This window comes from Archocentrus centrarchus, chromosome 5 (assembly GCF_007364275.1).
Source record: "Archocentrus centrarchus isolate MPI-CPG fArcCen1 chromosome 5, fArcCen1, whole genome shotgun sequence".
Taxonomy (NCBI): domain Eukaryota; kingdom Metazoa; phylum Chordata; class Actinopteri; order Cichliformes; family Cichlidae; genus Archocentrus; species Archocentrus centrarchus.
Genome location: NC_044350.1, coordinates 3,503,933 through 3,515,755, shown reverse-complemented (window position 1 = coordinate 3,515,755; position 11,823 = coordinate 3,503,933). Strand labels below are relative to the sequence as shown.

The window sequence follows — 11,823 nt, the reverse complement described above, 5'->3', positions numbered from 1 at the left end:
TATTAACTGGTTACAAAATCGGCAAGTGTTGTAACTACAACAGGTTATTAAACTCACTAACATCACTCGAGAGAGGGAAGTTTGTAGGAAAAAAAAAAAATCAGAAAAGACAACATGGACAGGACGGTCAGCCTGCCTAACCAGCCCGACAAACCACCACAGGTAACACACAGACATGTCGGACCTTCTGTTCACTGTCAGATTTAACATTTTGCTCTAATGAGCTAACCCAGTGTTAACTGAAAGCATAACTGTACTGGTAGCCAGATAACCTTCCAGTTACTGCTGAACGTGTGGTGATGTTGGGCTGCAGCCACACTGGTTACTGTTTGGTTACTGAAGCACTGTGTAAGCCCACCGAGGCGAGAGGACCGTGTCCATTTAAAATAACTCCGTGTTAGTAGGTACCCACCAAAAAAAATTAAGTCTTCTCTTCATCAACATTTTTGGTTTAATGGAAGCCCCTGAGACTAAATAAATAATGGTTAAATAATGTCCGTGTTGAAGTGTCAACTCTGAAGCACTTTGTGGCTCAAGTAGAAATATGAAATGATAGAAACAGTCCTGCTATTTTCTGCTACATAACTGATAGAGCTCTTCCTGCATGTTTGTTTTTTTGTTTTTTTCTTGCAGTGACTCTGGTTGAGAACAGCAGTGCCCCCAGTGGGCTGGAACTAGTTAGTTCCTACCAGACCAACAGAGTGGGTGACCCATGGATCTGGTGGGCCCTGGCAGAGCAAGTCCAGAAGGTTTGGATGGGTTAAGTTTTGTTGTGGTTTACTTTCAGGTTATTCTTATTGTCACTGCGTATGCAAGCATACACAATGAGATTGGACATATGAGATTATAATAAATGTGTTATATGTCTGGGGGTGTTTCTTGTTTTTTACCCCTCAGCCTAAAAAGGCTGATGGAGTATTGTTGGCAGCCAAGTTCAAACTGAGTCAACACGATACCTCGAGAACTGTGTGAGCTAGAAAAATCTCAGACAAGTTTGAATCTTGGACGACTAGTTCTTACCATAACAATGCCAATCATAGAAAGTGGCTTATACTTTCATGATTTTAGCATTTCTTATTTCTGGTTCTTCTTTGGCCATTTGCAAATGACTAAGGTTTCATATGCACCCCGTTAAGGTAATCATGTACTGTAGAGCTTGTACTCCCAGGGATTTGTGCCACCTAAAGATTCTACTGCCAGGATGCTGAGGGGGGAGGCACTGGCAGCTGACAGTATATATATTTGTGTTGTTTGTTTTTTCCAGGGAGATGAGTTTGTAAAAGCCAATGCCTGCAACAACTGACAGTCATTGCAGACCAGATTAGATACCTGCAGAGCAGGCTAGAAAGGTAAGAGTTGTGCATGCTGAACGAGCTGCAGTAGTTGCATTCCTGTGATCTAAAGGCAGCATGTTTGCTTCTCTCTTAGACTTTGGAAGAGAAGCAAAAAGAGACGCTGAGCTGCACCACGCTGCCTGTAACATTGTGAAAAAGCCAGGCAACATGTACTACCTCTATCAGAGGCCATCTGGACAGAATACTTTCTCCATCATCTCTCCTAAGGTAGGCATCACACTGGCCTGTTGAGCCTCCTTCACATTATGTCAGCCTAGACTGACAGGAGGAGTTACAAAACTCCAGCACAGCTTAACGTGACGCTGCACATCTGTGTGTGAATGTAGTGTTCAAAGGTCATGCAGCCGGAAGGGAGCTGATTAAACCAGACAGGCAGCTTAGGTTGAATTTAGCAGGTATGGATGGTTTAAAAGTACAAACTGGTTTCTGTAAGTTTTTTTTTTCCCCAACTATAAATGTTAATAAGGTAAGCAATGTGGAAAGTTAGAATTTTATCAAATTTGGCTGCAATTCCCAATTTTTTTTTATTAAAAATGTACCTATGTGACACAAATACTTAAGCTTCTGGTTTGTGCTAATACCCAAGTACTGATCTGATATCGGTGTTACACCGATAAACTGTAATCCTCACTGTGAGGAGGAGAGTAGGAAGCATTCTTTACATGTAAGGCAACATGTGACTAATAAATGGACCACAATAAATGGAAACAGAAAAGTGAAGCTGACAGGGAGTCGTTGCCGGAGCTTTTCAGTCATGCCGACTCACTGGACCACAGTTTGTAGTCTTCTGCAAACTTTTTACAAACGTATAAAGAAAAAGCTGCTGGTGTGTAGCAGGCTTTAATAGGTCTGATGTGCTGACCCTTTGCTGTTTATCTGTGACAGAGGGTTGATCAGTTTATTATTATGAAGTGATGTCTTGAATGTTTGGAAACTAAAGGCAAATATAGAAATCCCCCTCACAGTAGATTCCTAATCTCAAACACATCTTCTCCTCTCCTTTGAAGGAATGGGGCCCAAGCTGTCCTCACCCATTTCTTGGTGCATTCAAACTTCAACACGACATGTCGTTGGACCCCCTTAGATGAGGTGGAGAAAAGGGATGCAGAGATAGCCATCATGGACAAACTCGTCAGCCAGCAGACTGCCTTACCATCGTACACAGGGCTGAACTTCAAAGGCCTCACCGAATAAAGAACTGATGGCTTAAACTGGGCTTTCATAAGGACGTGTGCTAAATGCTAACTACAGTCTTACATACTTCAGAACTACTGATATCAAAGAGTCAACTGTTTTAAGTGACTTTCCTACGCTGCCTTAAGTGTATAATTTGTTTAGGTTTTTGTTTGTACACACCACTTTTCTAATTGGGACTGTGCCTGGACACTTTTACCTTCATTAGAACTGTTTCTCCTTAGATGCAGCTGGAGATCCCACCAACATTCAGTACAGGATCAGATGTAAAGCTGCACCATGAAGCTCATCAAAGGAAAAAAAGCTGACATCCACTGTTTCACATCATTGCATGTTAGCACAGCTAGCTGTCAAACAAGCACAACAGCCTGCGTTTAGCAACAGAGTTCTGAGTTGTGTAGTTTTTTTTTTTTTTTTTTTAAAGAAAAAAATCAGCTGCTTCTAAAAATGTTGTTCTTCGGCACCATTTTTTGGTCAAAAAAGGCACCTTTAATACAGCTTTATTCTGCAAACTTTGAGCTGTATAACGTTGGGAATTAGAGCCCAAACTAGCCAGCTTTTTTAAGAGCGATACCGATATTTGACTTAAATGATATCAGCCAATATTTTTTCCCTTTCTTTCAGACACACAAAATTTATGGAGTTATGGATAATTACTAGGATAATGTGACCATATAGGTTAGAAATTAATTTTACAAATAAACAAATCGCTGGTCGTCTTTGTGGCGTTCCAAACGTGTTTCCAACAGGGAGGAAAATGCGTATTGCCTCCGGTGGACGACTATGCAACATCAACACTCATAGCATGGTTGAAATGTGTTTCTCCTGTCATCTTTACTTTGAAACTTTTATTTATATGCTGAAAATGACAATTTGCGATACCAGTATAGAGGCAAATGCATAATATTGGCTGATATATCAGTTGGGGCACTAATAGGGACGTTCCTGATGATTAATTTGATGATTTATTTTTTTAAATACAATAATTTAAAAGATGCCATGTTTTTGCCTCCTGTAAATAAATTACAAAAGATGTAATTTCATGTTTAAATTGTATGTCAAGGCAATTAAAGTGCAATTTCTTCATTTCAAATCAACAGTCGATAGTCATTTCATCTTAATTGGAAAAATGTGGATGTTAAAGTTATTTTCTTTTTTGTTAAAAATCAGGTCAGTGTTGTCCATCACAGTGAGCTGAGAGTGTCTTCCTGTGAAGATGTGATTGTCAGTAGGTAAGAACTAATGTAAGGCAGAAGCTCCCAGTTATCAGTGGCAATGTTGAAGTGCACGGCGTCCTCCTCCGAGCTGACCTTCAACAGGATGTGAGAGCGTGGTGGGAGGACGAAAAGCACTCTGAACTCTTCTTTAAGTGACAGGTCTGATACGAGGAAGGAAAGGAAGTGCTTTTCCACCAGTGTATTCAGAGCTGCGTCCGTCAGCTGGCAGCAGAATAGGCTTACAGCACTGTCTCCGCTCTCTGCGCACATTTCGTCCCATAATCCCTCAAACACCCTTAGTGTGCCACCTCGTCCCCAGCTCGAGGGGACAGACAGAGGCAGAAATGTCTGCTGGAAAGCCACGTGGATGTCGGGCAGGGTGGTGTGCCACGTACGCCCATCCTGGGTGGTGAAGATGGCGCTGGCGTGGAGGGTGGTGGGGTAAGGCTGCTTGGGCTTCAGTCTGAGGTGAACTATGGGCGACGGTCTCTCTCTGAAAAGACACGGGACGCTGATTGTCGCCCAGCTCTCGTAGTGATGGTCTGTGAGGCTGAAGTGGAGGCGGATGCTGAAGAGTTGATCAAAGAGGGCGTCGTGAGCGCTGACGTGGATCAGCCCGTACCTTAAGGTGATTTCTGAAGCAAAGCTGGAGTCACTGAATTGATCTCTGTAGGCCTCCACTGTTGCACTCGCCTCATCTGGGCCTTTCTCTGCTTCATTTGGATTTACATCTCCTCCTCGCTGGCTCAGAGGCGCCTCCGTCAGCCTGAATACTGCTTTATCTGTCTGCTGAATGGTCAACATGCTCGTCAGTCCCTCATCCATGAGGCAAGAGAGCGACTGCTTCTTGACCCTGACGCCTTCCCTCTTCCACACCCTGTGCCAACACCCCAGCCAGCTTCTCCTTTGACAGCGTGGTCAGGAGGTTTGTAGTAAAGACGGGCGTGGTCCTGGATCTCCATGTCTCATAGTGACAAACGATGAGCTGCAGACGTCAGCCAGCGGATTAGCTGTGAGCAGTGAGTCCAGACTCGGGTGGGATGAGCAGGCGGCGGCAGACTCCAAGGATTGTAATTCCCAGACGCCAATCACATTTGCGCACAATGAGGAAGAGGAGGGCGTGATGATGCTGGAGAGGAAGTTGAGGGTGCTATGTTGGAGGATGTTCTCCTTCTTCTGCCACGCGGGCCAGCATTTTGAGGTGGCTGGCTGAGGTCCTGCGAGGTGAGCTGGGTGAGCGGGGCCTCGGGTAATGACCCTTTGCAGAGCTTTGAGGAGCCCCACAGACCAGTTAGATTCAGGACAGTCTGTCCTGGGTCTGGTCAGCCAGGTTGATGAGGTGTGGAGCCAGCTTGATATGTGGAGGGGTAGAGCTGACACAGCTGCTTGGTCAAGCGGTGGAGTAGCGCTCCACATGGCAGAAGTAATACAAAAAAGGAAGGCCGCTCTGAAGAAAGTGACGACGTGCTCTCTGCCGCCTCTGTTTCCACAATGCACAGCAGTGAGGTGAGGTGCTCGTAGAGGTAGGCCAGCCCCTGGCCGTCTCCCCCTCCTCCCCTTCCTCCAGGTACACCAGGGGATAGCAGGTTGAACGGGCAAGCAGGGGTGGCGCCGTCATTGAACAGAGTGGTGCACCAGAGCCGAAGCAAGCCGCGGAGTCAGCAGCACAGGGAGAGTCTCGTCGCCGTCACCGCAGCTGATGGGCCGGTTTTCTCCGGGAAGTGGCAGGATTGCAGTCCATGTAAAAGAGTTTCTCAGGTTGTGTTCAGGAGCGGGGTGATGGGAGGGAGCACCACCAGCCGTTTGAGGATGAAGGCTTCGTCTTCGGAGCTGAACAGGCTGTCTGTGAAGGCACCCTTCAGCAGCAGAGTGGCGTGAAGGAGGGCACACCTGATGGGATGAAAACAGGTTTACGCTGAGCCAATAATTCTGTTTCATGTTTGTTAAACATACCAAAACCACACTAAAGGGGGAAACAGGAAGTTACTTGACTTCCATTTAAGAAAAAAAAAGTCCTTTTGGCAGTAAACAGTAACAATTTTGGAATAATTACAATGTTTGAATTTAATTTATTAGGTTAAAATAATAAAATATTGGCTTTTAATCTATATCAGCTTTGTGGAAAATTAATCATTTTAGCCGACCCAAAGTTCATTGAAGTGAAACAGGAACAAGGAGAGCCTGGCTACATCAGCTGTGCTGAGCCTATAAACAGTCCTCCAGGGGGTCTGCATCACTGTAAGGGATACTGGACAGGAGTGATGTTACCTGATTCTGGCCATCTCACAGCCAATCACATCCACAGGAGGTGCTAGCATGAGTTCTGTTTTGTGTAGATGCAATTTCTGAATTTTACATATAAAGCGACGTGAATATGGATTCACCCTGTCACTGCCAGGTTGATAATGTCAGCTAGCAGCTGTCTGCATCCAGAAATGTCATAATTTTCTGCTCCATCTGTTCAGGCGGAGCTGTACAGGACAGCATGCAGACAGCATCACAGATGTACACATGGTGCAGAGCTGGATGTTCTACATAAGCTTTAGTTTCAGAAGTGATCCTGAGACGAGCTCTCTATTTATTCCAATCTAACTGAACCATCAAAATAAATTTAATGTGGACACTGTGAGCAGGGACTGATCAAATTTGTGTTTGTTGTGGTGGGTTTTTTTGTTTGTTTGTTTGTTATTTTTTTTGGGGGGGGGGTGAATAAATGAAAACATGGTGCCTAATCAGGGGGTAATATTAAAAACAAAAACATTTTATTGTAATTTTGCTGATGGAAAAAATCTGAAATTCTCAGAGATTAAAGTAAAAAAAAGTATATTTTATTATTATTAGGGTTAGGTTAATTATGAAAGCTGGGATAGCTTCCCTGATAATGCTGTAATCACATTCAGCCAGTTGTTATGAAGCACTTTGGCTCAGACACAAAAAAAAAAAAACAAACATTCAAAATTCAGGACCGACACTGAGATATTTGATTTTGTATCACATCACTAAGATGTCGAAAGACTTTTCACCACAGACTTCAGCAATCTAACCAAAAGCCCATGCAAACTGCACACTGACTTCGAGAGAACTGGAAGTGCAAAAATGCCAGCTCATTTCCTGGACTAAGAATCATTCCTGCACAGATTCCTCTCCACTGTTCTCTCAAAAGAGACTGCATGGCAAAAGATGTCAGTCGGACAAGTTTCTGTGTCTGATTTTTGAATTTGGGAGAGCCAATCATTATTGTAAATGTCAAATGAAAAAGTCCAGAAACGTGGACAGATGCTCTTTTTTTTTTTTTTTTTTTTAAATAAATAAATAAAAAAGCATCATTCCTTGTGACACAAACCTCACTAGTGCCCAGCAGCCGCGCAGGTGAGTCCTGAATATAGCTGGAGGGACTCCAGGCACCATAGCAACCACCTCTGTCAGTCTATGTAACAGTGCAGCCTGACACAGAGAGGCGTGAGGAGGTAAGATTCATCAGCAGGGAGGAAAGAAGTGATCGCAGCTCCTTACAGTCAGGTCCGGTGTGCAGAGTGGGCAAGTCACGTACCCAGGGTCCCAGGATGAGAGAAGACAATATGGCTGAGTGTTTGCTGTTTGTCAGGCCTGACTCCTGGTCTGCCTCCCATGCAGCTGATACATTTCCTCCGAGGAGAGCTTTAAGGTGCTCAGGACAGCTCCTGTTTCTTGGGTGAGCTGATAGACAGCGTTTTAACACCAGAGCGTGAAGCCCCGTATAGGCCTGGTGGAGCCTGGATGTTTCCTGCTGCCGGAGCCCAGCAAGAGCTCCAGGCGGTGGGAGAGGAGGCCGGGACAGCAGGCCTCCAGTTCTCGCAGGCAGTCGCAGGCTGTGGCACGGACAGGACGCTGGCTACCATCGCCGTGGATGTCACTGGTGTCCTGGGCTATTTGAAGCACAGCACATCAGAAAGTCCAGAGATGCACAGGAGCGGCTCTTCGCACACTTAGTGCAGATGAGAATGGAGGTCAGGGCCAGGAGGAGGTGGCAACGAAACTGGACAGACTTGGGAGGACACTGGGCAAACACTGACATGAGCTCCAGGGCCGTCTCCTCACCCACAGAGTCTGAGCAACACAGCAGGGTTGGGTGCTCACACAGCGGGGACAGCAGAGGACCTGTGCGTGGGTAAAACGCAGAAGATAAGAACACGGAACCCACAAACCCTAGCTACGACTTCACAGGTAACTAAACACAAACACGTCGACGTGCGATTAAAACACAGCAAGTATGCAAGCACTGCTGTAAATTACTCAGACCTCTCTGTTTCCTAAAGCTACCAAAACCCCAGAATGTGCTGGCTGCTGTCTTGTGAATGCAGAGTGAGCCAAACTCAATTTTAAAAATAACCAATTAGTGTTAGCAGCTGACAGTGGTACAATAACGCGGGGTACATGTCACTGCGTTTACCTTGACGCTGTAAGTGGCTCTGTCATCGCGGAGCTCCCGGAGCAGCTCCGCCAGGAAAGCCTCCGCGGTGGTCCCGGAGAGGAAGCCGGACGGACTGCGGGAGAGAAAGCAGAAATCCTCTCGACCCAGTTCGCCGCCATTGTCGCTCAATCCAAAACTTTTTCGACTTGCGAGTTATCATTTCAGGAACTGTTGGTAAACATTTAGCTGAGAAAGAGCAAATACAACCTTCGTAAACATTAAGCATTCAGCGCTGGTACCTGCAGGTTCCGGGTTCTGTCACGCGCACACTTAATACTTGCGGTGTTACTTTGTCGCCCCTGCCGCTTTGGAGGATGTAGCAAAACGCCACAGCGTATTTCACCCCGATTTTCCAGTCAACTCACTCGAAAGAATATGATCAAAAGTGCAGTAAAAGTTTTCAGTGAAGCTCAGCACATTTTTAATATACAATTTTTCACCATTCTGTGTGGCTCTTCAAAGTGAGATTTAACTTCATTTTCTCCACATTGTTAAGGCTTTGATAGAACCCGTGCACAGGAAAGAGAGGGAAAGCCTTATTAGTTGGCAACCACACCTTTTAATTGTTTGTTTGTTTCTTTTTTTGTTGTTGTTGCCGTTGTTGCCTTGTTGCAGTTGCTGTTTCTGTATATAATCCAAAGACTACTCAGCGAAACGTGGTTTGTGCGATAGAGGGCGCAAGTAGGTAAACTAACGCTTTACTCACAACAGAAGAAGGCCAAGTTGACCAATCAGATCCGCCGACTCCAAATCAACAAGAAAGGCGCCAACTTTATCCGGTCGCTGGAGTTGAAGCTTTCAGTTTTTTTGGTTACTTTTATTTTCCAATAAGTTTGCGACGATGTCTGAGAATACGTTTCCCGTGTATTCAGTGGATGCGATAGTGAACTTTTATCGAACTGAAGTTCTCACTGGTCAAGAAGCAAAACACTTCACAAAGAGCGACTTGACTCCTCACATCAAGGTAACGTCCGTCCCGCTGCTACAGCTGCTGTCAAAAAACACCCTCAGTGACAATAACATACTGAACAGCTAAGCTGCTGGTACCGGTGTGGAGGGGCGAACTTCATACTGATGTTCCATTATGTAGGGTATATTTGTAGAGTATTTGCTGCTCCTTGAATTCATAATTACAAATGTTGACCTGATGCAGACACAGGAGAAATCAAATGCATTGGCTTTAGCGTTACATATTTCTTAAGGATTTCATGCTAACTTAAAGGGTACCACGGTATTCTGTATTTTTAAGTGTGACAGTGGAGCCAAGGTAACTGCATTATTTTGTTTTGTGTTGTATGGATAAATCGTTATAAATCAAATCCATGTTAATATTGTGACGCTTAAGACATGTTGACCAGCTCCTAAAAAACAGCACATTTGACTTTTAGAATACAGTATACAGTGTTGAGTGTATATGCATTAAAAGGCCTTTACAGTTTTCAGTGTTCAGTAAACACGCAAGCTTATACAATATACTGTGTGACAGTCAAAAGAATATAACTGAGTTTTGAACTGGGCATTTTCCACATGATCATCTGAAAACAGTCACTAATTGAACTGGTTTTAATTGATCATTAAAGTGATTCTAGTCATTAAAAAGGGATGCATTGTGCTGTTCATTATTAGGTTATGTTTTCAAAAAATGACCGCTCTTTCAGTGAGTTTTGAATTGGCACCACAGTTCTTGTCCTTGTTGATGTACAAAAAAACCCATGAGCTTTCTAATGGTCTTGCTCCTCACCTGATGTGCTGCTGGAAACTGGGGATGCTTCAGTTGAAACCTGCTCAGTTGCAGCCTGAGACCTCACACACAGTGGTCAGAACTGGAAGTCATCTAAAAATACCAGCCATGCTTGAAGCTGTCTGCATGCAGAGACAAAAATCATGACAGGAGAGATAAGCCAAATATATAAATCAGTTTAGGTCTGTTGATCTTTATGGACCTATTGTGAGAACCTTTGGTCACACCTTGCCTACTGTTCAGTGATGGATGCTCACACTGAATATGGCCAAAGTTTCAAATATTGAGGTGAGTATATGAACAAGTAAACCCTGTGACCCAAAAGCTCACTGAGAGCAGATATCACTAATATGGTCAGCTCAGTTCCTCAGTCCTGTTTATTTTGAACTGCCATTGCAGAGGTACTGTAGTAGAGCCCTAGAATAAAAATACATTGCTGGAAATTGAGAGAAAAGGACCCCTCTAACCAACTGTCTATTCAGCTCACAATCACATTTACAAAGAAATCAAATAATGAAAATAATCTTTATTCTGAGCTCTGAACCCAGGTTATTGCTTTTGCAAAGAGCAAACTTTGTCCTTTATATCTCACCTTCATCCCTTTATCTCATGAACTGGAGGCTTGTCTCAAAGGGATCATTGCAGAGCCAGTAAGAGTAGGAGGAAAGATTACACAGAGGAAGAACTCTCTGCCTGCATATGTGGACACTGAACGTTGAATGTAAACCTAATTTTTTTTTTTTTTGTTCTTTATACACAGAGATTTGGGTGACAGTATATAGAGTCTGGAATGCACGTATGAGACGACGTATTTGAGCTGGAGTCTCCAGTCCTCTCTGGCCTGAAAAACAGAACATTAACGGAACACTTTCCTCTCTTACAGCCAGAAGCAGTTCAGACCTTATACATGAGAGTTTTGCATCTCTGTATCGTTTCAGGCCTGAGTGTCATTCCATGGTGAGTACTCGTTATTACTGTTGAACATTAAATCTGCTTCTGCTCTAAATGCAGAGTGAATGTTACTTCTCTTGGTTGGTTTAATGATGATGTCTGTTCTCCAGATCTGTTTTGCATACAAGCTTGTGTTTTAGTTCACATAAAAGGGACATATTGAAATATGACACTCAGCAACCTCAGATGTTTCCTTTGTCTTTGAGTAAAATTTATACTTGGAACACTTTGTGTAGAATTCAGTTTGGTTGAATTTTATTTATATAGCACCAGTTCATAAAAGCAGTCATCTCGATGTGCTTTAAAGAGAACGTAACAATCCGATGAACTCCTATGAACAGCACAATGAGCTGGAAGAACCCTTTTAACAGATAGAGCTCTCCAAAAGTTGCAACTGGTTTTGGGGGTGAGGAGAAAGAGAAGAGAGAAAGGAGGAGCATAGATGACTACAAACAGACAAACACAGCAGAGAGAATATGACAGTGAATGACTTTGGTATATAAATGCATGGGGAGGGAAAAGAGGGAGTGGATTAGATGTGCTCAGTGCGTCATACATCCCCCAGCGGCCTGAGCCCATAGCAGGAACTATTCCTGCTGCTAAGTGATGGTTGAGGGTCACCTGATCCAGCCCTAACTATAAGCTTTATCAAAAAGGAAAGTTTTAGGTCTAATCTTAAAGTAGAGAGGGTGTCTGTCTCATGAATCCAAACTGGGAGCTGGTTCCACAGGAGAGGGGCCTGAAGGCTCCCATTCTATTTTTGGAAGGTCTAGGAACCACAAGTAAGCTGCAGTCTGAGAGTGCTCTAGTGGGATAATATGGTACAGTGATGGGGTCTGATGATTTAGTACTTTAGTACTTTGTATGTGAGAGGAAGGATTTTACAATCCATTCTAGATTTAACACTAAGCCAAT

The 11,823-nt window shown here is 43.9% G+C and overlaps 4 protein-coding genes across 4 annotated transcripts in view; 2 read left to right on the top strand and 2 right to left on the bottom strand.

The window, feature by feature from the left end:
• The window catches only part of p3h1 (prolyl 3-hydroxylase 1), a 34,270-nt gene that overhangs the window by 12,892 nt on the left and 9,555 nt on the right, over positions 1-11,823 (bottom strand). The window lies entirely within an intron of this gene.
• c5h1orf50 (chromosome 5 C1orf50 homolog) overlaps positions 115-11,823 on the top strand; it is a 26,321-nt gene continuing 14,612 nt past the window's right edge. Inside the window, 8 exon segments of the mRNA XM_030728570.1 lie at positions 115-148; positions 151-162; positions 634-749; positions 1,265-1,295; positions 1,298-1,358; positions 1,439-1,562; positions 2,363-2,425; positions 2,427-2,581. Of these exon segments, the coding sequence (XP_030584430.1) occupies positions 115-148; positions 151-162; positions 634-749; positions 1,265-1,295; positions 1,298-1,358; positions 1,439-1,562; positions 2,363-2,425; positions 2,427-2,549 (564 nt within the window). The 3' untranslated portion in view covers positions 2,550-2,581.
• Positions 3,702-8,335, bottom strand: LOC115779769 (AP-5 complex subunit beta-1-like). The gene is given in 30 exon segments (XM_030728565.1): positions 3,702-4,618; positions 4,620-4,694; positions 4,696-4,733; positions 4,736-4,748; positions 4,751-4,804; positions 4,806-4,858; positions 4,861-4,930; positions 4,932-4,970; positions 4,972-5,013; positions 5,015-5,065; positions 5,067-5,126; positions 5,128-5,162; positions 5,165-5,203; positions 5,206-5,244; positions 5,247-5,309; positions 5,312-5,342; positions 5,344-5,397; positions 5,399-5,497; positions 5,499-5,525; positions 5,527-5,651; positions 7,106-7,132; positions 7,135-7,219; positions 7,222-7,247; positions 7,250-7,441; positions 7,444-7,478; positions 7,480-7,546; positions 7,549-7,690; positions 7,692-7,903; positions 8,180-8,297; positions 8,300-8,335. Coding segments are annotated over 30 exon segments (2,832 nt in total). The 3' UTR covers positions 3,702-3,733.
• LOC115779771 (kinetochore protein Nuf2-like) overlaps positions 9,038-11,823 on the top strand; it is an 11,182-nt gene continuing 8,396 nt past the window's right edge. Inside the window, 3 exon segments of the mRNA XM_030728568.1 lie at positions 9,038-9,180; positions 10,841-10,877; positions 10,880-10,914. Coding sequence (XP_030584428.1) covers positions 9,058-9,180; positions 10,841-10,877; positions 10,880-10,914 — 195 coding nt within the window. The 5' untranslated portion in view covers positions 9,038-9,057.